The sequence below is a fragment of the Mercenaria mercenaria genome, unplaced genomic scaffold (assembly GCF_021730395.1).
Source record: "Mercenaria mercenaria strain notata unplaced genomic scaffold, MADL_Memer_1 contig_2244, whole genome shotgun sequence".
Classification (NCBI taxonomy): domain Eukaryota; kingdom Metazoa; phylum Mollusca; class Bivalvia; order Venerida; family Veneridae; genus Mercenaria; species Mercenaria mercenaria.
Window position 1 is genome coordinate 12,245 of NW_026460291.1, and position 26,307 is coordinate 38,551.

The 26,307-nt window shown below is 37.9% G+C and overlaps 1 protein-coding gene and 1 non-coding gene across 2 annotated transcripts in view; both read right to left on the minus strand.

The window, feature by feature from the left end:
* Positions 1-505: 505 nt before the first annotated feature.
* LOC128552292 (gamma-aminobutyric acid receptor subunit beta-like) overlaps positions 506-26,307 on the minus strand; it is a gene marked incomplete at its 3' end in the record, with an annotated part of 32,811 nt that continues 7,009 nt past the window's right edge. Inside the window, exons 3-6 of the mRNA XM_053533324.1 lie at positions 24,263-24,330; positions 17,706-17,932; positions 13,435-13,517; positions 506-654 (exon numbers count right to left, since the gene is read on the minus strand). Coding sequence (XP_053389299.1) covers positions 506-654; positions 13,435-13,517; positions 17,706-17,932; positions 24,263-24,330 — 527 coding nt within the window. The remainder of the gene's footprint in view (positions 655-13,434; positions 13,518-17,705; positions 17,933-24,262; positions 24,331-26,307) is intronic.
* Trnai-gau (transfer RNA isoleucine (anticodon GAU)) lies at positions 17,524-17,595 on the minus strand. The gene has a single exon. It is a non-coding gene; the product is annotated as a tRNA-Ile (tRNA).

Sequence of the window (26,307 nt, forward strand, 5' to 3'; positions counted from 1 at the left end):
AAATGGCCTTAAACACCATTGTTTTTCAAAATATCATACAATAATGACCGATCAACCGAATCAAAGGCTTTCTGAAAGTCAATAAAAGTAACGTATACCGATTTTCCTATTAACCTTAAATATTTGTTACCAATAGAATACAGAATGAAGGCGTTATCAACTGTACAATAGCCAGTTCTAAATCCAGCTTGGCATTCTGATATTCTACTATACGCGTTTAATTAGAAAGTCAACCTTTTGGTATTTATTGATATATAGACTTTACATTTGACATCTAACAATGTAATACACCTATAGTTATTTGGATTGCTTACACTTCCTTTCTTATGCAGCGGAATAATTATTGACTTGGCCCTCTGATCTTGAAATTCACCTTTTGTAAGTAATCTGTTAAACTTTTTTCGTATAAAAGGTCATTATACATTTACACCATAAACTATATGCTGTGGAAAAAGATTACCACCATATGCCAGATGTGTATATTTAAAGACATTATAGTATTTACAATCACGTTATCTGTAATAATAGCATTTACAACCTCGTCATCTGTAATACTAGAATTGAAAACAAAGTCCTCGATCTCACCAATATTCAAATTCATATCAGTATCTCTATCGTCCTGTTCATAATCAATAATGTCTTCAACACCATTCACTGCAAACAAGTTAAATTGTTCAAACCAGCTGTTCAAAGATATATTTGGTTGCGAATTGGATTTATCTGTCAATTTCTTTAACTCACGCCAAAACATCTTTGAATTATTTACTACAGATTCTATTTTAGACACATATCTTTTATTATACAAATAACGTTTCCGTCTACACATGTTTTTATACACTGGTTTGCTATTTATATAGATCGGCGTGAAGTTAGCAGTACAGCAGTAGCAGCAGTAGGAGCAGTCACAGTAGTTAACTGCTGCTACTGCCAGCAGTTACAGCAGTTACTTTGCTACCACTGCCAGCAGTTACAGCAGCTTATTGCGTGTCGCAGTTAACTACCAGCAGTTACAGCAATTGATGGTGTATACTTACACCAGTTAACGGCTACCACTGCCAGCAGTTACAAAGTTATATTCCAGTAATTCAGTCAAAAAATATGCTCCCGTTGTGTAGTCGAAAGAAGTCTGTAATAAACAGATCCTATTTTTGTTCCATTTTCTCGCATCTGCGCGTAATTATTTCTTTCGTGGAATGACTTTTACATAAAATAGGACACTTTTCATTCTAATATCCGCATGTTTTTGAGTTGTTTACTTGAAAACAGCAATATGAGGGTTCTGACTTCAGTTGACTTGCATTTCATTGCAAACTATTCGATGCCCCTTTCTTTTTCTTTTCGTTTTCTTGAAGCAAATGTATGGATGCTTGTATAAAGTAGGTCTATGACGGAGTGAAAAACTAGAAAATGTAACAAAATTGTTGTGAACTAGCTGATTTTTATATGAAACAAACAACAATTTCTTATAGCTTGCAATAGTCAAGAAAGCTGTATAACCAGTTAGATGATGAGAATGACATAGGGCATTTATTTTGTCAGTGTCCTACACATAATACTGCCAGCAGTAAAATTGTGTTACAAGTTTTAACATTTTAACAGTTTTTACCAGTCTCCTTCACATGTGTAATAGGACGTCAAACCTATTCTCGCTTATACATTTGTCCGTATCATATACAGATCATTAAAGCATTATTAATAGTTTTCTGTTCTAAGTCCCGTGCGCATTCTGTTGTTCCCATTACATTTAATGTTATTGCATCGCAAATGTGCAACATCCAATGGTATTCATTTTTGTTTACCAAATTTCTCAATGGTCATTTCTTTTACGGACATTGCGGAAGACGTGTTATGTTCTGTTGCTAAGTGCTGCGTGCAATGATTTTACATCTGTGTTTCTTCCACGGTCACGGTGACACATCGTACAGATATAGCTAGTATAGTGAGCCAAAATAAACGAGAGGATCAAGGTAATAAAATCTGCATCCATATTTTACGGGTTTTTTTTCCATACAGGCCTTTTACATTCAAACTTTTGTAAATAGCTAAAGTGTATAGACAATGCATGTAGAACATTCTAACCACATTGCCGTGGCAAAAAAAGAAGAAATTAACTGTGTAAAGTTCGGATGCTCACCGCTGATTTGAGCACAACTGCAGAGTTTCTTTCGTTCAGAAACCTAACTGCATATTACGTTTGCAATTTGTTCACTGTATCTTACATTAATCCATGCCAAATACTGGAACTTTCCATGTTCAACTTGCAAAGAAGTTCATCATCAATCACATGTATGGACTGTACAGGGTATAGTTCCTCTCGCCTGTATACTGTAAGGGGGGATAGTTTTATTCTGTACGGAGTATAGAATAGAAGTACATAACTGGAATTATAACACACTTTGCCATCGGATGCCACTTTTCCCAGATATATATTATTCTTTATAATATAATATATATTATATATACATTTTTTCATATTATCATCAGTTTTATTTACAAAATACTAACGGCCATTGAGACACAATATTTAAACCAATTTAAATGGTTATGTGAAAATAAAACGAGTGCATAGCGGCATAGTTTATTTGTAGATGCACTCATTTGACCTTTGATCCCATTATACTGTAATGAGGAACCCTAGAAGGCGACAGCCCCTTTCAAATTTCATGTATGATCCTAACTAACACTTTTATACTAATTTCCGGGCATTAACAAAAATGCCATCAGAAGTCATACTTTCCTAAGATATTGGCAGACTATAAGTCAAAAGATGCATGCTGTTAACATTTATGGGTCATTCTGATAAAATTACATACACTTTTTTAGTACTTGCATTCATATCTTTTTTGCTGCATTCATCATGAGAAAAATAGATCATACGAATATAAAAATGTTTTAGATATCAAATCGATCATGTTTGTTGAAATATGCATTTACTGTCTTTGATCTGCACTGTTTAGACATGTTAACATTTAAATATGTGCACCTGTTGTCCATTCATGTATAACAGAACTATGGCTCTTCAGATTGTACCTAACACTTAACATGAATGCTAATCAGCTTGTGAAGATACTCACTTAAAGTTTTGTTTTTGCAGAAAAGCTATGACCTTTTAATTAGTATTTTTGATTATATCTAAAATATGGTTGAAATTCCTATTAACTTTCTTTCAAAGACAATATTTTAATTCATCAATGTCTACATAGAGTAAGCAGCTGTTATGTTGCATTTGCTGAAAAGAAATCCAATTTATTCTAATTAAATCTTGCACAATGACTAAGGCATACTAGTGTATTACAGACTATCACTCTGATATAACTCATACATTTTAGAAACTGCTATCAAACAGTATTTCAGTAATGTAACGGCGGTCAATTAACCTAATCAGTTTTTCTGGGGTCTCTACAAGTACTAGCCTTTTCCCCCGCAAGTAAATGCCAACTTCTCCATATGATTCAGAAGTGGAGGACGAAATTACTCCTGGCAATGTATATTATCAAATTGTCATGGAAGACATAGTATGACACCTCTCCCGGGGATCGAAATCACGACCCCGCGATCATTAGATCTGCGCTCTCCTTATTGAGCTAAAATACTTGGTTGTATACATGACAGTTAAGTGATTTTAACTCTTTATATGAGAATTTTTATATAATTATATGTAATTCATTTTCTGATGTAGTCTTCTTCCTCAAAACCTACCATATTTTCTCTTTCGCACACATTTCTCAAAAAGGGTACAATATGTACATTGTCAGTTTAAAGCTTAAATTCCAATTTTATTGCTGCCTGAAGTGCAAGAAATGCATTTGCAGTGCCATTTTATAATCATTTACTCAACAACTCCACACTTTTGTTTTTATCTCTGCCAAATTTTGACAGATTTGAATGAAAATTAGACACATTGTTTAATGACCAGTTCAATGAAATAAACATAACAGCGATATCAGTTGTGCGTACATTCGTTGAGCCATGACAGTTCAAATAAGGTAACCCCCTCAATCACCCCGCCCCCCCCCCCCCCCCCCCCCCAAAAAAAGTCACAGAATGAATGCAACTTGGTGCTGGTCTATATGCGGCATGTACTGCCATCTGCGGGATTAAACAATTTTGTCATTAATGTGGTGTCATTAATGACGTCACAAACCTGATATAAAATTAACATGTTCATATTGAAAATATTGACGGATGTTCAACTTCAACTTAACATAGGGGGGCCTCCGTGGCCAAGTGGTTACGGTCGCTGACTTCAAATCACTTGCCCCTTATCGATGTGGGTTCTTAGAAGGCGACAGCCCCCCTGAAACTTTTCCAATTTTTATAAAGTTAACAATGAACATGGCTGTCGTGCATTAACAAAAAAATGCCATCAAAGGCAATTTCTAGGCCTTCTTTTTGGATATATAGGCAGACTATAATCATTGTAAAATGTTTCATAATTTTAGGCAGAGATACATAATGAAAAAGGAAATATAAGCATACCAATAATACGTAAGAAATAAAATAAGGTTTCATAACTTGAATAATGTTCCATTATCTTTGTTAAGCTTCTTGTTTTGGTTCCATATTTGTACATCATTACTGACATTTAGAAAAGATAAGTAATCATATTGAACAAAACCGTCAGTATATCTCAATTATCTTTGTCTATACACCGTACAGGTTATTTCTGTAAGCGGTTTATACCCCGTACTGCAAATGTCTATACCAAGTACGCTGTTGTCAAAATTCATTTGGGTAGTACAAAAACTGTTTTAGTCAGATATCCAGGATTTTTCATATGAATACTAAACGGAAAATAAAAGAGAACTGCCGAATCAGAATTTTGATGAATCGGTTATTCCCGATCTACTCTACTAAAACATGCTCAAAAATAAGGGTTCGACAGTGAGCAAACGACACATCAGTCTATTTATAAACTCCACTTCGCACGTTACCAGCTATGGGAATGTATTTTCGGGCATAGAAATCATTCCACTTTTTATAAAATTCGCCGTTTACATAATGTTTGTCTTAAAGGTGTTGAAATTATGATAAATCTCACTAATGGTAATACCAGCAGTTAAATTGTTTACAAGTCTCAATTATGTTTCTGCCAGCAGTTAAGTGGTCTATATATGAGAGCAGTTTGCAAGACTACTGTCACTTCCAGTTGTAAAATGACCAATGAAAACAGTTTTCGCATTTTCTATGCATTTCTATTAGCAGTGCAAATGGTTTATAACACTAGTAAACCAGATTTTTACATGTATTGTGTCAGTCACACTACACCGTAAAGCGTTAACGTATAAAATCATTGCGGCAGGAAGTTATCCGGTGGTGAAAGGTATCCCTCGCTGCTGCTCTGTGCTCTCGCGATCGGTGTATTGGGTGCATAAAACGCACAATGACCGCAAGATAAAACCACATATAAAAGACGGACAACATTCAATTAACGGATATCATCGTACTAGTAACGGATTTGTACCGCGTAAAACATAAGCGCAACGCATGAGAAACTGACACAACGTTCTTGTCAGTTATCGTCCGTTGAAAATGCGTTACATCCGTTCATATGTCCGGTAGTAGTCCGGCCTTGAATCAGGTCCATCGGACAAGAACGGATGCGAACCGGACCAGAACGGATGCGAACAGTACAAGTTCAGAATAGGGAACGCACGAGTAACGGACAAAACGCATATCAGCGCATTGCTACCGTTTATCTAACGGACAACTTTGTCCGGTCGTGTACATTCTAAATTTTGAACATGCTCAAAACATTCCAACGGATGAAACGAACGTTGCTGGACAAATAGCGCAGGCGCTGCACGAGAAACGGAAATGAAACGCATGTGAACGGACACGAACGGATTGAAAATTTTGTTATACGTTAGTCGTCCGTTAACGCAATACCGTGTAGTGTGACTGGGACTTTACTACCAGCAAGTAAATGTTTTATGAAAGCGATATACCAGCCTCCTGTTACTGCTAGCAGTAAATTGGTTAATGACAGCAATAAAGAAGGCTTCTGTTACAGCAAACGAGAGAAATGAGCCACTTTTAAATATATTTCTGGTAAATTTACTGCTGAAAGAAAGGCATGCCGGCAGCATTTTTCTCGGAAACTACGCCCGTTAAACCCGGGTTCCTCCCAAACAAGAGTTTTCCCCCGATGGCGGACACCCGTGCCGGGTGGGGGACAATCCCTCTACAACGGCCACCCGGTCCGATCCAAAACTAAAGATCTGAGGCGGAGTTGGGGGCGCCCAAACTGGAAAGGTGAAAATTTCCAATAAACGGCCTCGGACCAAGTTTGAGATCCGCTCACGAGTAAACAAGAGTTTCCCCGGGGTATCCTCTATGCTGGCCACCCATAGGTCAAGGTCCCGTAGGGTCCTCCTATGAACTGCTGTAAGCATTTTAGGCCACCCCCGCCTCACACCCTAACCCGGGCTTCTCCCAAACAAGAGTTTTCCCCCGATGGCGACCACCCGTGCCGGATGGGGGTCAATCCCCCTCTACAACGGCCACCCGGTCCGATCCAAAACTCAAGATCTTGTGTGGAGCTGAAGGCGCCCAAACTGAAAAATGTGAAAATTTCCAATAAACTGTCTCGGACCAAGTTTGAGACCCGCTCACAAGTAAGCAAGAGTTTTCCCAGGATAGCCTCTATGCTTGACCCCAACAGACCGTCACCCTCTACAACGGCCATTAAGTTCCGTCCCAAACGCAAGGTCCCGTAGCATACTCCTATTAACTGCTGTAAGCATTTTAGGCCACCCCCGCTTCACACACTAACCCAGGCTCCTCCCAAACAAGAGTTTTCCCCCGATGGCGGCGAACGGTGCCGGATGGGGGACAATCCCCCTCTACAACGGCGACGCGGTCCGATCCAAAACTCAAGATCTGGGGGGGGGGGGGGGGGGCTGGGAGCGCCCAAACTGAACAAGAGGACCATGATGGTCCTGAATCGCTCACCTGTCCCCACATGCCCACATGACCCAGTTTTGGACTGAGTATGACGTCGTTTTTTCCCTATTATTTGACACAGTGACCTAGTTTTTGAGCTCATGTGACCCAGTTTTGAACCTGACCTAGATATCATCAAGATAAAAATTCTGACAAATTTTCATGAAGATCTAGAGAGGTCAGAAGGCTTTTTATTATTTGACCTACTGACTTAGTTATTAATGACACGTGACCCAGTTTCGAACTTGACCTAGATATCATCCAGGTGAAGATTCCGACTAATTTTCATGAAGATCCATTCAAAAGTATGACCTCTAGAGAGGTCACAAGGTTTTTCTATTTTTAGACCTACTGACCTTGTTTATGACCACAGTTGACCCAGTTTCGAACTTGACCTAGATATCATCAAGATGAAAATTCAGACCAACTTTCATACAGATCCCTTGAAAAATATGGCCTCTAGAGAGGTCACAAGGTTTTTGTTTTATTTGACCTACTGACCAAGTTATTGAGGCATGTGACCCAGTTTTAAACTTGACCTAGATATCATCAAGATGAACATTCTGACCAATCTTCACGAAGATCCATTCAAAAGTATGGCTTCTAGAGAGGTCATAAGGTTTTTCTATTTTTAGACCTACTGAACTAGTTTCTGACCGCAGTTGACCCAGTTTCAAAATTGACCTAAACAGCATCAAGATGAACATTCAGACCAATTTTCATACAGATCCCGTGAAAAATATGGCCTCTAGAGAGGTCACAAGGTTTTTATATTATTTGACCTACTGACCAATTTTTGAGGACACATGACCCAGTTTCAAACTTGGCCTAGATATCATCAAGGTAAACATTCTGACTAACTTTCATGAAGATCCAATGAAAAATATGGCCGATAGAGAGGTCACAATGTTTTTCTATGTTTAGACCTACTGAACTAGTTTTGAACCGCACGTGAACCAGTTTCAAACTTGACCTAGATATCATCAAGATGAACATTCTGACCAACTTTCATAAAGATCCCATGAAAAATATGACCTCTAGTGTGGTCACAAGCAAAAGTTTACGCACGCACGGACGGATGGACGGACGCACAGACGGACGACGGACGCTGCGCGATCACAAAAGCTCCCCTTGTCACAAAGTGACATGTGAGCTAAAAATGTGAAAATTTCCAAAAACAGCCTCAGACCAAGTTTGAGACCTGCTGACGAGTAAACAAGAGTTTTTCTGGAGTAGCCGCTATGCTTGACCCCATAGACCGTCAAGCTCTACAATGGTCATCCGGTCCCGTCCAAAAGTCAAGGTCCCGTTGGGTCCTCCTATTAACTGCTGTAAGCATTTTAGGCCACCTCCGCCTAACACCTCAACCCGGGCTCCTCCCAAGCAAACGTTTTCCCCGATGGCGGCTACACATGCTGGGTGAGGGGACAACCCCCTCTACAACGGCCACCTGGTCCGATCCAAAACTGAAGGTCTTGGGCGAAATTGGGGTTGACCAAACTGATGCTGGCCCCCATAGACCGTCAGCCTACAACGGCCACCCGGTCCTGTCCCAAACTCAAGGTCCCGTAGGGTCCTCCTATTAACTGCTGTAAGCATTTTAGACCACCCCGTCCCGCCTCACACCTCAACCCGGGCTCCTCCCAAACAAGAGTTTTCCCCCGATGGCGGACAAGCCCCTCTACAACGGCAACCCGGTCCGATCTAAAACTCAAGATGTGGGGCGGAGCTTGGGACGCCCAAACTGAAAAATGTGAAAATTCCTAAGAACGGCCGCGGACCATGTTTGAGACCCGCTCACGAGTAAAAATGAGTTTTCCCGGGGTAGCCGCAATGCTGCCCCCATTGAGCGTCAAGCTCTACAACGGTCACCCGGTCCCGTACAAAACTCAAGGTCCCGTAGGGTCATCCTATTAACTGCTGTAAGCATTTTAGGCCACCCCCGCCTCACACCTCAACCCTGGCTCCTCCCAAACAGAAGTTTTTCTCCGATGGCGGTCACCCGTGCCGGGTGGAGGAAAACCCCCTCTACAACGGCCACACGGTCCAATCCAAAACTCAGGGTCTGGTGTAGAGCTGAGGGCGCCCAAACTGAAAAATGTGAAAATTTGCAATAAATGGCCTCGGACAAAGTTTGAAACCCGCTTACGAGTAAACAAGGTCCCGTAGGGTCCTTCTATTAACTACTGTAAGCATTTTAGACCACCCCCGCCTCACATCTCAACCCTGGTTCCTCCCAAAACAAGAGTTTTCCCCTGATGGCGGCCACCCGTGCCGGGTTGGAGACAATCCCCTCTTCAACGGCCATTCGGTCCGATCCAAAACTCAAGGAAAAATATGAAAATTTCCAAAAAAAAACTCGGACCAAGTTTGAGACCCGCTCACAAGTAAACAAGAGTTTTCCCGGGGTAGCTTCTATGCTGGCTCCCCATAGACCGTCACCCTCTACAACGGTCACCCGGTCCCGTCCCAAACTCAAGGTCCCGTAAGGTCCTCCTATTAACTGCTGTAAGCATTTTAGGCCACCCCCGCCTCACACCGCAACCCGGACTCCTCCCAAACAAAGAGTTTTCCCCCGATGGTGGCCACCCGTGCCGGGTGGGGGACAACCTTCTCTACAACTGCCACCCGGTCCGATCCAAAACTCAAGATCTTGGGCGGAGCTGGGGGCTCCCAAACTGAAAAATGTGAAAATTTCCAAAATCGGCCTCGTACCAAGTTTGAGACCCGTTCATGAGTAAACAAAAGTTTTCCCGGTGTAGCCTCTATGCTGGTCCTCCATAGACCGTAACATTCTACAACGGCCTCCCGGTCACGTCCCAAACTCATGATCGCTTAGGGTCCACTTATTAACTGCTGTAAGCATTTTAGGCCACCCCCGTCTCACACCTCAACCCGGGCTCCTCCCAAACAAGAGTTTTCCCCCCGATGGCGGACAACCGCCTCTACAACGGCCGCCGAAGTCCTATCCAAAACTCAATGTCTGGGCGGAGCTGGGGACGCCAAAACTAAAAAATGTGTAAATTTCACAAAAACGGCCTCGGGCCAAGTTTGGGACCCGATCTTGAGTAAACTAGGGTTTTCCCGGTGTAGCCTCTATGCTGGTCCTCCATAGACCGTAACATTCTACAACGGCCTCCCGGTCACGTCCCAAACTCATGATCGCTTAGGGTCCACTTATTAACTGCTGTAAGCATTTTAGGCCACCCCCGTCTCACACCTCAACCCGGGCTCCTCCCAAACAAGAGTTTTCCCCCCGATGGCGGACAACCGCCTCTACAACGGCCGCCGAAGTCCTATCCAAAACTCAATGTCTGGGCGGAGCTGGGGACGCCAAAACTAAAAAATGTGTAAATTTCACAAAAACGGCCTCGGGCCAAGTTTGGGACCCGATCTTGAGTAAACTAGGGTTTTCCCGGGGTAGCCGCTATGCTGTAACCCCATAGACCGGCACCCTTCACAACGGTCACCGGATCCCGTCCCAAACTCAAGGACTCGCAGGGTCCTCCTTATAATTGCTGTAAGCATTTCAGGCCTCCTCCGCCTCACACCGCAACTCCGGCTCCTCCAAAACAAAGAGATATCCACCGTTGTCGGCCACCCCTTCTACAACGGCCACCCAGTCCGATCCAAAACGCAAGGTCTGGGGCGGAACTGGTTCGCCCATACTGAAAAATGTGAAAATTTCCAAAAACAGCCTCGGACCATGTTTGAGACCCGATCAAGAGTTAACAAGAGTTTTCCCGGGGTAGCAGCTATACTGGCCCCTTATAGACCGTCAACCTCTACAAGGGCCGTCCCAAACTCAAGGTCCCGTAGGGTCTTCCTATTAACTGCTGTAAGCGTTTTAGGCTACCACCGCCTCACACCTCAACCCTGGCTCCTCCCAAACAAAAGTTTTTCCCCGATAGCGACCACACGTACTGAGTGCGGAACAATGTATATGGGTGAATACATGGATGGATGATTGACCTTTCCTGTTTTGTCTATTTTCCTCTCCACTCTTTAGTTTAGGTCCAAATCTTCTCTTGGGAGCTAGGGAATTTGATTCTAGTACGCAGCAGCTTGTAAATTGTTGTTTGTATCTTCACTTCAGTTACCGTGAAAAATAACTCTTTGAATACAAATGCATCTAAAATACATGTGCCTATTTTATTCAGAAAACGTGTCCAGGCCAAAGTCGAAACCATCCCTTTGCCATTTAGAAAAGCGCGGGATTTTCCACTTTCATTTTCTTTAGATGCAATCAGGGGAGGTAATTACAACATAGTGAAGGCCGAAACTTAGAGTTACAATGCACTAAATAATAAATTGATTTGACGTTTGAGAGTTCAATCTATACTCATCTGTTGATAATGGAAATCAACCTTGTTAGATTTTATTCAACAAATAAAATCGTGTTGTGGTTACGCTTGCCACATAAGCGGTTGGGGCTCAGTAATCTGTAGGTTCATTTTGTATTAACCTTTTAGGTGTGATGAAATTGATTCATTCTTCCATTCATATATTTTTCAATTTCTTGTCATGTAAAATAAATTTCATCTTAACGCAAAATACCATGCATAATGCTTCATTATTGGTACGTTTCTAGCCAAGAATTTCATAAATTATACCTTATTTGATTTGCATATACATGCATCACTTCGCTTGTGCAATATAAAAGATAATGTGCACTAACTTGGAAAAAATATATCGTACAACGCAACAGACTTCCATATGATTTCGTTTGATCTGTTATGGATTTACAAAACGCTGTGTTAAATATGAAAACTTATATATGTTAAAATACTAAGTAAGACATTTGATATTGATAGATATTGCACCAACACCAACAAAATGAAAAGACTGCAATGCTTATACCTACCTGTCTATCACAACAATTTAGGCGGTTCATGTATTGTGTTGCTAAAATTATTTATTATACAAAATAAATCATTTAGGCTACTACGATATTGTATTTAAAAACACTTTCTAAATCATAGACCGTTCAATTAAAAAGTACAAAAACATCGCTGACTTCAAATCTGAACTATACTTGATGTCAATAGTGTGATTAAAATAGTATACAAGCTTGATACAAACTGCAATTACTAATGACAATTGTCATCATTTAGATTGTAACACAAGTGCAAATTCTCGTCAGTGATTACTAGTATTTCGCCATGACTAAATTTCAAACTTAGACCTATAGGCATATGACAACTCTCCGTATTCGGTGAAATCTGGAACTGTTGAATGAAACAAACAAACATTTATTAAATCATCATTTAACAATAATTCTGTATTAAGTAACTTCCAGTTCTTGTAAACCCGTCATATCCTTATTATCATAAAACGGAGAATTTTCTGGTGGTACAAACAGTGAAACATATAGAATATAAGATTCTTTCACTGGTTGTAGGTGCAGATGGGAATATCCGGCCTCGAGGGTAACTGTTTAGGCGGTAACAAGGCTCCTTGCCGAGTAACCGCCTAAACAGTTACCCGAGAGCCGGATATTTCCATCTGAACCTATAACCAGTGACAGAATCTTTTTCTTGCATACCGATTTCAAGAAATAATAATAAAAATAAAAACAATTGAACGGCTTTCTTTGTAGAACTATTTCATATGGCAGTGTATTTAAACAAAGTGCGGGAAACCAACGTCCGTAAACAGGAAAGATGTCATGACGTTTCAAAACAAATAACAATGTTTAGTTCCGGTTTTGTTTTATCAGTTGCAGCGTAACGTTATGAATTTTTGATATGATAATGTAATTTGAATCGAGAAATATACTATCAGGAACCAATAGAAACTGTCAAGGTATTGAATTTTTATTCCGTTTTTTAAATAAAATATATATTACTACATAAATCTTCTACATATATGTAGTTCGTAATACGTCATTTACAGCACGAGAGTCATCTTACACCCTAAAGATACCGGAAATCCCCGTCTGGTATGCAAGAAATCTATATCTGCGGACAGTAATGTTTTATCAAACAACATCATAACACCAAAAGTAAACCATTCACATAAAGGTTTCACAAAAGAAGTCAGTTCACTTTTAATAAAGACAGCAACTTACCTTGTGTTATATGTGCATTACGTCTGGAGTAGTATATTCTAAATATACTCAACGTTACGAAGACACAGGTAAAGACTAAGCCAATTATTTCTCGCTGAAAATCTCAGAAAGTCGTTTATCTACTTATAGGGATAACGTCTTTATACATTTTTCCTATTTTCCTAAAAATGCTATCTTTTGAAATAATAAAATCTTATGCAGTTTTCAGCTTTAATTTTTCTTGGCTTCATTCTTTACTTCCAAACAATCATTTTACAAATTTTATTATATTTAATTTTTTGTTCTATAGCAACTGCTAGTAACGTCTTCTGCTCCTTCTTAGATAAATATATATATATATATATATAAATCCCTCAAAACACAAAGGAACAAAACATTGAAAATTGAAATGATAATGTAATATGTTAACGTGTACTTACAACTCAATATCGTAATTACACACTCTTGCACGTCGAATGGATAATGCATCAGATTCATACGACAGTAGTTTGTCGCCGAAAATCTAGTAATGAAAAGGATACAAACGTTAGATCTCATTGGTCTTTACACAGGAATCGTTCTTTCCCCCGCCAACGTTTCCTTTCTATCGTTTTGTATGATAGGGATGGAGAGCGACAGAACGACAAACAGTGAAACGACAAGTGGTATAACAGGCCCTGTAGATCTAAAAGAATCGCTGTGCATTTATTCAAGTCGATTCCATTCTATCACCATCCTTCAATAAGGATTGTACTTTTAGCAAAATTTAGCAATGGAAGTACTTTTGGTTATATAACAAATCACAAATATAAAGATTATCATAACAAGTACTATGCAAACTTTGAAATATCTAGGAAACAGAAATAAGAAATCAACGAGCATTATTCAAGGTTTTCAATACTAGTATCTGTGAATTTGTAGGTGAAGACTTATATATTATTACATGTAAGCAAGTAAGCATGAGTGACTATGTACGCAAGTTCAATGCCTAAACTCAAAAAAATAGATTAAAAACTGCAACAGTTAACTGTATGTGTACATGAATGAGAGAGGGCTGGATGAGGTCTTGCAGCAGTCATTTGATACATAAAAAGAGCAGCAACACGCTGAAACCACACCAAAGTGAGATCACATCTAAGAAAATGACAAAGATAGTATATAAAGGTTACAAAATGTGTTATGAACATCGACAAATTTTCCATTCGTCTTGTAAACTAACATGTTTCGGTCCACATGGTAACTGTTATTTTTCTCTTCGTACATAAAATTATACCACAAATATACTGATCCAAATAAGATTAAGGAATCAAAAATGTGCATTTCCACTTCAAAGGTGATAAGTAACCTTCATATAATGTCTTAGAATACACGATGATCGGACGATTTTACAGAAGCAACTAGACTAACATACACACACGTTTAGCTCTACTGACACTGTAAATTAATTTGTCACCAACTAGACAGACTACTTTTTAACGTACATGTGCCATAGGTATTGCAATTTGGGTCAAGAGCACTGGCACCTGACCAGAAAGAAAATTCCTCTGTGCATGTTATACCCTACCCCTAGGTATTCCATAAAAACCGTGGTCTTAAACGGGAAAATACACTAACCCATTTCAATCGCAAATTTCTCAATTATGACGTGCAGTTCGAAGAACGTGTACTTATATTGAATATTGAGCAAGTGATAATTTATCTTCCATTGTGTATCGGTCACACTTCGTCAGTATTTCTTTTCTTAGAGAAAACATACGTAGTTTATAGTTTCATCATCGTCACAGAAAAAACTTTGATGAACTTCCCTGTTAAAGTTCCGGTCTAGATTACAAACCTATTTCGATTGGTTGATATGAAAATGTAGGTCAGTCGTCATTTAACTACACGTGTTCGCTAATATTTGTAAATGCAGCATAAACGTGCAATGTGAATAAAATAAACAAAACAGATGTATGACTTCAAATTCAAAATAATTTTTAAGATGAATTCCATTCATCAATTTGTGTTTTATTGTTTTATTTATGCATTCTGTTTTGGTTTGTTTGCATTCAGCGTAACGTGTGCACACCGCTGTGACCTCTAGACCGACCGTTCATTAGGGAAGGTCGTGCAATTTTTTTCTGTAACGTTGACGAAAGCATATCAAACTACGCGTTTTAAGTGAGAAATGTACAATTGAAATGGGTTAGTGCATTTTACCGTTCATGACCATGGTTCTTTTAGAATACCTAGGGGTAGGGTATAACATGTACAGGGGCATTTTTTATTTCTGGCCTGGTCAGGAGTACAGAAAACCTTGATATCTTTCAAATATTTATTACATATCTAGGTAAAAATCGAATGGAAACAGAAGTTGATATGGAAGGTATAGTAGAGTTTCTGTGTTAGAAATATAGTTGAACATTTTAGAGGTGCACATTTCATTGCTATCATTCATCTTGGTTGTATTCTGTTTTTCCCAAAAGGATCTTTTTGCAGATTTTTAGCTCACCTGAGCACGAAGTGCACAAAAAAGAGCTTTTGTGATCGCCCTGTGTCCGCCGTCCGTCGTCAACAATTTGATTGTTAACATTCTAGAGGGGACAATTTTGGCCTAATCTTAATGAAACTTGGTCAGAATGTTATACTCAACAAAATCTTGGAAGAGTTTGATATTGAGTCATCTAGGTTCAAAAACTAGGTCACAAGGTTAAAGCAAAGGAAAAGCTTGTTAACACTCTAGAGGTCACAATTGTAGTTCAATCTTAATAAAACTTAGTCAGTATGTTATCCTTGGAAAGGCCTTGAACGAGTTTGATATTGGGTTATGTAGGTTCAAAAACTAGGTCACCAGGTCAAATCAAAGAAAAAGCTTGTTAACACTGTAGAGGCCACATTTATGACTATATCTTCATGAACTTTAGTCAGAAAGTTAATTTTAATGATCTCAAGAACTAGTTTGAATCTGGGTCATGTAGGTTCAAAAATTAGGTCACCAGGTCAAATCAAAGGAAAAGCTAGTTAACACTCTAGAGGCCACATTTATGATCATATCCTAATGAAACTTGGTCAGAATGTTTATCTGGATAATTTATAGGTCATGTTAAAATCTGGGTCAGGTGGGGTCAATAACTAGGCCACTAGGTCAAATCAAAAGGAAAGCTTGTTTACACTATAGAGGCCACATTTATGACTTTACCTTCATGAAACTTAACAGGATGTTAATCTTGATAATCTCAAGGTCCAGTTTGAATCTTGGTCATGTTGGGTCAAAAACTAGGTCACCAGATCAAATCAAAGGAAAAGGTAGTTAACACTCTAGAGGTCACATTTATGCAATTATGATCATATCTTAATGAAACTTCAGAATGCTAATCTTGATGATTCCTAGGTCAGGTGAGCGATACAGGGACTTTATAGCCCTCTTGTTATTATTTTAGAGACATTTTTAACACGTCATTTTTTGTGACTATTTGATTTTAAAGCATCAACTGACTCGCCCGTCTAGTTCAGTAGATAGATAGTTATCTACGATTCTGGGAGTCGTGAGTTCGATCCTCAGGCGGGGCGTGTGTTCTCCGTGACTATTTGATAAACGACATTGTGTTTTTAGTCCTCCACCTCTGATTCATGTGAGGAAGTTGGAAGTATTAGTACAGATTCCAGGAACACAGCTTAGGTTAACTGCCCGCCGTTTCATGACTAATATACAAGACTACTGTTGAAAAACGGCGTTAAACCCAAACCAAACCATCTGTGCTGGAAATAGAGAATTAAGATATCGAGAACGGACATTTGTTTTTGATTTGAGCGTCATTTTCAACTATTTTTTCATCATATCCAATTTCTTAGTTGTTAGTCACTTATGATACATATTACAAAGTAGGAGATTCGATTATAGTTACAAAAATGGAAAACTGTTACACAAGTTTTAAAGGTAAGAAAGAGATCACGTGTAACTGGTTAAAGCAAAGGTGTTTTTGGTACTGTAGGAATTTTCAAATTTGTAAAGTGTGCTGGATGATTTTAAGCAACGCAAACCAATGCTGCGGTATAGGATACGAAGAAAATATGCTAATGTCATCAGGTAACATGGGTTGCAGATCAGATAAGATATAATTATGTTTTTGTGTTTTGTAAATTAATTTGAAAGTTAATACCATGATGCCGTTTCTACAACACGACCGATATAAAAATTACATGCAGAAAGACGTTAACATTATGATATTTACAAACAGATTCCATTAGCTAAAAATAGATGCATTTGTCACAGGCTGAGAAAAATGTGCAGCCAAACCGGGACTCGAACCCATGGCCTGGGAATACTGTTCCGATGCTCTACCGACTGAGCTATTCAGCCGCCTGCACATTATCTCCCCGTTTTAATATTCAAGTTTTACACCGTGAAATATTTTCCCACTATTTTGAAATTCGTACTCGAACTTCAGCTAGTACATTATATATATATAAGCAATTACAGGCGTCGGAGACTAACCAGTGTAATGCCGTCCCCCGTTGGGTGCCAAATATCACAGGATGAGAAAAATGTGCAGCCTGACCGGGACTCGAACCCGGGGCTTCGAAATATCGTTCCGATGCTCTACCGGCTGAGCTATCCGGCCGACAGCACATTATCTCCCCGTTGTAGATCGTAAATACATATGTATACATCAAGTATGTTTAATTGTCAAGGAGTCTTTTATTAGTTAAACTCTTCAACAAGTTAAGGTACCTCTGGCTAAATGTCACAATCCCATCAGGATCAATGTAAATAAGCTCTTCAGCTTTTATAAATGAATGTGCAACCGTTTTCCTCTCATTCAACATATACAGGTCCGGTGTCCATACCAATCTGACTCTTTCCCCTATTAGATCAAGTCGGCTGTAGTTTGCAAGTTCTTTGAATGCTAATCTTTCATCTTGCCACTGCATCCTCATAAGCATCATTAATGTATATTCCTGAAAAAAGGGTATTAATTACAGGTCTATTATCAAAAACCGTTATTTATAAATGTAAAATAATATCTTTTATATCTTTGTTATTGTGGTAACGTAAATGAAATAAGTATGGCACATAATGTGAAATAGGCTGTTACTTAGTTACATTTATTGTAAACAGACAGTCGAGACTGGGTGGGGTATCTTGTCGCGTGTCTACTGAAGGCAGCACTATAAAGTTGGGCATTGTGCTCACAGCTACAAGTAAACACCGTCGTTTATATGACTGAAATATTGTTGAAAAAGACGTTTAACCTGAACACACACACATACACGTACACACATCAACAGAAAGTCTGCAATTCCTTGTGTTTCAATTAGATATTAACAGCAGATTTGACCTCTTCTCTTAATGATCTCTATATCAGTATTGTTTGAGTTGTAAAAGTCAGATTATCTCTGAAAATGTATTACCTTTAACCACATATTGAACAATAATCGTAAGAATTCTGATCGGCCTGAATGACCCTTAAACCAATGACTAACTAAGAAATTGGAATTTACTGGATAGAAAAAATACTTAAAGTAGGCTGTTGGCAATATTTAATGTCTTGCGCATCACATCACTTTTCCACAGCTGAGAACTGTAAAACATACTCTCTAAAACTGTTTTCTTGAAATATATTATTATTCCGTCTTTTGAAATTAAGGTATGTAACTGTTTATTTCGGTAGCATCAAGTATGCACGTTCAGATATTTATCTTAGTGCTAGCTTTTTACGAATTATTTTGAAAATATCCAAGACAAAAACCGATAGAACACATCATTGATAATTGTGTTTAATGAAATGTCATGCATGGCATCATCTTAAACGAACTGATAATGGTAATATTAGCTCATATCCTTTCAGAAGTCTATGAGTTTTGTTTTAAAAGTATTGAATGATACGGAACTCTTGCGTTATGAATATATATATATATATATATATATATATATATATATATATATATATATATATATATATATATATATATATATATATATAACGACTAAAATGTCGCTGCTGGTTTATGCGACATGAAAACAGAGATTTTAGTATTTATACAAATGTTGAACCTGTAGGAACGTGTAATACTATTCGGGTGTGCATGTAAAGCAGCATTGAAACTAATCGACTTGTACTGTTAGGCGCATGCCGTGATTGGTCTGGTATATTGTAGAAATGATTTCTTTAGTTAAATGTTTTTATTTATCTATCTGTATCATGTGAAATGTTTCGCATATTTTATTTCGGTTTTTAACAGTCAATAAAGTATTTTCTTTCGTTAATCTAGCTGATAAACTGTTCGTTTTCATTTTATAAATGGGAATATGGTAAATTTTGGCTTTGTTGTGCAGCAAATAGGAAGGTCAATAGGTCAAAGGTGACTTTGACCAAAAACAGTAAACCTTTTGTGCACAGTGACCAAATAAGATCTGTTCCTTCTGCAATTACTAAAGCATCAAGCGGGGCATTTCGTGTTCTACGATCTCTTATTCAGTTACAGCTTCTAATCATTGTGGGGATACTTTGTGATGCATGGCTCTGTGACTGTGGTTTGGTCGCTCTGTGCTTCCAGGAAATCAACGCCTCCCGCCCGGTAATGTATTTATGGTCAATAGTTTTGAATACACAAGACATCTTTTCATATATGAAGGACCATTCAGTTTCGATGGAAGAAAGACTTTTTTTGTTGGCTATAGTGAGGTACATGTAAACGGTGGAGTTTATAAAAATATGATCATGAGTGATGCACGCGTGATTTTTTTAAGAGTTAAGCATACGCATTTAGGACTGGAACACAGGAAACACGTATCTTTATTTATTTCACATAGTATCCAAAATGATTTTTCGTACATAATTTTACTAAACTGTTTTATTCTTGATGGTGAAGTTTTTATAATTACTTATTACTTGTTCATGCCATGTTATCATTTGACAGACAAGTGTAATCTTGACCTGTGAGCTAGGTGTCTGAAAATTGTGCATGACACATTGTATGATTATGAGGTACATTTGTGCTAAGTAATATTAAAATCCCTTCATGGATGGTAGAGTTGTAAACCGGAAAGGAAAAAAGTACTGTTGACCGTTGACATCCTTTTAGCTAGGGGCCCAAGTTTTGCGCACGACACGTCGTCTCATCATAGGGAACATTTTGCAAGGTAATATTGAAATCCCTTATGGACCTGACATAACATTGCGGACGGACGAAATGACGGACGGAAAGGCGAATACCCTGAAACTGGTTTTCAATCAAAAGGGGACTAATAAATGCGTCACAGAAAAACACAAATTACTAAAAATATATATTTGTTCAAACTTGTTAGTAAATGTTATTAGTAAAATAGTTCTGTTTCAACAATTTAACAGATAAAGTTTTGTTTCCTTTTTAAAAGTACACATTTTTCTATTGTTTCAAATCATAAACTGGTTGATTCTTAAGTTGCATTCTAAAAGAAGAACGATAACAATCATCTACCGCAGGTACGAGGGGCGTTCAATATGTAATGTTAATCCGTAACATTAGAAGTACCTTTATTGTAAAAACAACTGTGCACATGATTGAGCCTTAGCATTGAATTCATCCGCTATATTAAAATTTCTTCTATTATAACCACGAACTTTGTTCAGTGTTACTTGAAATCTGTTTCTGAAATGTCTAGTAAGGCCACCGTACCAAAAAAGACTGTAAATATGTTGCGTTCTATCCAACCTGGAGCTACAGGGCGTTGACGGCAGCATTTAATTCCACTCCCGTCTATGAATAGGTCAAATCCAATCGAGCCTACTATTTTTTCATTCGTTGTATTAAGCGGCTTGCGGTGTTTCCGTTGTTATTTTTTATATTTGATAACTTATCTAAATATACGTCAGTTGGTGGTATTAACCTACAATTTTTCCGTTAGTGAAATTGAAAATCAAACGCGTACAAATAAATATATCGTCGCGAAAACATTTCGTTAAGGGGAGATCAACCGGTTCCATTTTGGCTTACAAAATCCCACACTAAAACGAAACTTGAGAAATTTAAACAGACAAACTAGGAAATATGTTCTTGATGAAAAGAATTTTAAAAAAAGTCAATAATTAAATTATAGTTACAACACGGAATAATAATTACTCTTTTATTTGTTAATGATCAGTATAATGAAACTTAAAGTATACATCAAGATAAATATATGTTAATATGTAGCACTAAACACATAGATCCAACCCTTATTAGTTACTCTATTTCATCCTGGTACTGTCATGGCATCTACCAAAATAATATTTTGATCGGTTTATGCAAGATGTTCGACATTTTGATAAGGACAATTAAGAAAAATGACACATTTTGTTGTTATTACTTTTATTATGTATGTGTTGTGCCCCCCACCCCATCCCCCCATGAGTGGTGCGGAGCATGTAGATTTAGTCTTGTCCGTGCGTGCGTTCGTCCGTCCGTCCGAAGTTCATGACGCGCCTAGCTCAAAAAGTATTTGATATAAATTGATGAAACGTTGCTTGAGACTTTATCATGATATGAAATTGCGCACCTCCTATTTTTCGTCTGGCTCCGCCGCCTATTTTTAGAGTAATGGCCTCTGAAATAGTCAAAAATGCACATTTTCACCTTGTGACATGCCTAGCCACAAAATGTAATTGATATAGATTCATGAAACCTTGCATGAGTCTTAATCATGATATGAACTTGCGCACCTCCTATTTTTCATTTTGGTCTGCCCCCTAATTTCATGAAACCTTGCGTGAGTCTTTATCATGATATGAACTTGCGCACCTCCTATTTTCCGTCTGGCTCCGCCGCCTATTTTTAGAGTTATGACCCCTGAAATAGTCAAAAATGCACATTTTCACCTTGTGACGCGCATAGCTCAAAAGTATTTCATATAAATTGATTAAACGTTGTATGAGTCTTAATCATGATATGAACTTGCGTACCTCCTTATTTTTTTATCTGACTCCGCCCACTATTTTCAGAGTTATGGCCCCTGAAATAGTAGAAAAGCACATTTTCACCTAATTACGTGCCTAGCTCAAAAGTATTTCATGTAAATTCCTGATACCTTGCTTGAGTCTTTATCATGATGTGACCTTGCACACTTGGCATTCTTCTTGAGAGTCTTTGCGCTTATTACAGAGTTATTGCCCTTGAAATAACCAAAATAGTGGATTTTATGTGATGCTCATAGCTAGAAAGCATATGGCCTAGATTAATGAATCATTTTCATAAAATGTGTGTAGGCTAAACCTTATTAACACTGCAAACATTTGAATTATTGCCCCTTATTTGTGATAAATATATTATTGGAGGCACACCCTTTGTCCTACAGACAAATTCTAGTTTTTAAACTGGGTACCAAAACTCGTAACAAATATGTATTTATTTAATACAACACAATTTGATCCAGACACAAAGCATGAAACTTTGTGCCTACGGTCATGAAAGTTGATAGGGAGGTGGTTGGTCATGACCAGCTTGAGACCCCTATTGATTTTGAGATCAGTAGGTCAAAAGTCAAGGTCACAGTAACATGGAACAATTGAATGCTTTCCAGATAATAACTTCACAAAGCTTTGGTCTAGGATCACGACACTTTATGGGGAGGTTGATTGTGACAAGCAGATGTCCACTATTGTTTTTGAGATTAGAAGGTCGAAGATCAAGTTCCTGGTCAAGATAACTTGAGAATTCTAGGGCCTAGGAATACAAAACTTAATAGCGAGGTTTATCATGACAAGCAGAAGATCCTTGATCTTGAGGACAGTAAAGGTCACATTGACCCAGAACAGTAGACCTTTGTTTGCCAGATGAGTAGAAAATACTTAGACTAAGGTTACATTTGATACGGAAGTAGCTTATGACTGTTAACTGACCTGTGGTTATTGTTTTTATTATTATAATTATCACAGGGCGGTTTTTTTGGTCGGGGCCTAGGATCTTGAAAGTTGACATTGATAAGGATATTGGTAATGACCAGCAAATGACCCCTATTGGTTTTAAGATCAGTAAGTTTAATATAAAGGTCACGGTGAATTGGAACAGTTAAACTGTTTCCGGATGATAACACAAGAACGCTTGTACCTAAGATCAGGAAACTTGATAGGGAGGTTGATCATGAACAGCAAATGACCTCTATTGATTTTGAGAAAGTGATCATAGGTCAAGGTCACAGTGACCCGGAACAGCTAAACGGCTTCCAGACGATAGCACAAGAACGCTTGTGCCTTATATCATGAAAGTTGGCAGGGATGTTAGCAATTAGATGTGATTGTTTCCAATCACAAAATGTAAAATGAAGTTGATCATAACCAGCAGATGACCCCTGTTTATTTTGTAATAAGTAGGTCAAAAGTGAAGATCACAGAGACCCGGGAAGTTAAACCTTTTCTGAAAGATAACTTGAAAATGATTAGGCCTAGGATCACGAAACTAAATAGTGAGGCTGATCATGACAAGCAGTTGAACCGTATGGATTTTCTGGTTAGTAGGATTTTTTTTGTCAAAAAAAAAAACAAACTAAAGAATGATTTGGTCTAAGATAACACTTGATACGGACTTCACTTATGACTGGTAATTATTTATTTGAGGCTTGTACGTCAAACCTACAGTGCACAGAGACCAAATAATTTCTGTTCCTTTTGCAGTTACTGGATGCATCAATCAATCGTGTTCTACGAGCTTTTATTCCGTTTAGTTGTACTTTTATTATGCTCATGGTTTATTTCATAACTGATTATTAAGTCATATTTTTTGTACTTTGACACATTCAGAAGATACTTTTATAAGCTGATAATATAGTAAGAATATGAAGTAAAACTCTTGATATTTTGTTAGATTGATTGGAATACTTATGCATGTCATCTCTGTGACTGATCTGTTTCTATACTTGTCTTCTGGCCTTTCTTGCCAGTCCGTTATATGTGATTATCTGCGTATATGGCTTCTGTATATCTATAACGAACATTGTGTGGTTAATCGGTACATTTCGTGCGACCGTTATGTTAAGGCGTCAACTATATTGTAACTGCGGAAATATTTGATGTTTAGAATGAGGATTGTAGGCACCTGTAAGCAGATGTTTTGTCATTGTCTGTTCCCCGACTGTTTTAGTTAATAACAGTCATACATACACTGCTGTTGAATTTAGTTTTGGGGAGTCCGCGTTTTTTTAACCTATTTGATCTTTTTCTATGTTACATTTTATACATTTTGACTTTATCGCTTTTATTTTGGTGGCGGTACTTAGGTTTCTATGTTATCTGGATCCTCAAACATGCAGAACAATGCTAACACTATAATACGTACCATATTTTGTTCACTGATTGAAGTCAAATCAAGTATATCCAGCTGCACGATCACTACGTTTGTTTTACCTGAAAAAAAAAACAATTAAAAAAATATATATATATTTATTACTAATTATTCAAATATTTAAATTGAAACTACAAACTGAAACAGAAATAACAATACCTTCATAACTATGCCCTAAAAAGTAAAATATATAATATATATACAGTATACTGAAGATAAAGCTAAACAAGCTATATTAAAAAATGACCTACCAAACTGTTACTCGCAGTAAGCAGACGTGCTCCCAACCAATTTGCTTGTTTGTTTTGGGTTTAACGCCGTTTTTCAACAGTATTTCAGTCATGTAACGGCGAGCAGTTAACCTAACCAGTGTTCCTGGGTTCTGTACCAGTACAAACCTATTCTCCGCAAGTAACTGCCAACTTCCCCACATGAATTATCAGAGGTGGAGGACTAATGATTTCAGACACAATGTCGTTTATCAAATAGTCACGGAGAACATACGCCCCGCCCGAGGATCGAACTCGCGACCCCGCGATCCGTAGACCAACGCTCTTACCTACTGAGCTAAGCGGGCGGGCTTGCTCCCAACCAAAACACTTGCACGCACACGTACACACAAGAATAAAACGAAGCTATAAAGGAACAGAGTTGAAACCATCAATGGCATAAAAAACACTTCGGAGCTTTCATCGTTTTTTATGCTTCTAACCTTGCTCACACACCTATGTTCTAAAGTCACGTGGCAGTTATTGCTGTTTTGTTAACATGTACAGAAAGAATTTAATCGAACGGAGCAATATGTACACCCCACATAGAATCAACCAATACAAAAGGTTTAATTTTCAATGCTCCTTTAGAAACACACCCGATCTGTACTACAAATTGAAACTGATACAATCTCTGTTATGTTAAAACACGTTGGTTAATACGCTGTTAACACTTATTTCGTGTTGGTGCGTTAGCATTTATGCCAAAATTAAATATTTTGTAATAACGTTAAACAGAGTTCTTGTCCGATTTATTTTGTGTCGTCCTTTAAATTTTCATCATGGCGAATTAGCGTGCGTGCAAAGATGACACAATAAAATCAGCAGCATAACCAATGCGAACGTCAACGCAATATTTCCCCTCGGGTGACATTCTGCCCTCATGATGACATCAATGTCATACATGTTGCCATATGATAATATTCATTTCATCATACGGGACAAAAATAATTACATAGAAAGATTAAAAAATTTATTAATTTATTTGATTCAACAGTAAATAAGATAAATGATCCATTTTTCTTTCTCACAGTTACTGTCGTCTGAATCGTTTGTATACACATTGAAAAATTACGTCACCACTATATGTGTACAAGGGAGGCAATCATTTCATGATTAGGCTAAAGAATTGATTGAAGCAGTTGTTTGCTCATTTATTATGACAGTCACTTTCACTTGATCACGTGCCAATATTTTTGAAAAGTCCAAATCCCTTTATCGGGTAATGTAACTTTATCATTGTTGAACCGAAATGTCTTGACCGTCCACAATACACCTGACCAGTAACGACAGAGTCTGTCACTATCAGCAGTAGCATGCATATTTTCTACAACTAAATTCACCGACCCCATAATACTCAAATGTCAAAAAAAAATCAATAGGGTTTGGTAAACTGTTACTGAGAGAAATTGTTTTGGTATGAACTGTCGCAAAATAAAAAGAAAACTGTTTGCTAAATAAAAAGGAAAGAGGTTTTAAAACAGGCGTTTGACTTTCTCCTCAATTATTTCACATTAATATTTGTATGAAATGCATAATGCATAATTTATTTGGAAAATAGATATTGTTTAAACAAACTGCAAATGATAATATTCAGCCCGATTATCAACCTCAGACGTTCTTCTATATTATACAGATTTATTGTACACGGCAATGCGGTAAATCAGAGTCTCAGTGTCTGTTCAGTGAGTAAGGTGAGACGGCATTGTATCACGAGGGCAGCCCCAGTGATAAAATAACACGCATGTGAGCAACGAACAATCACTAAAA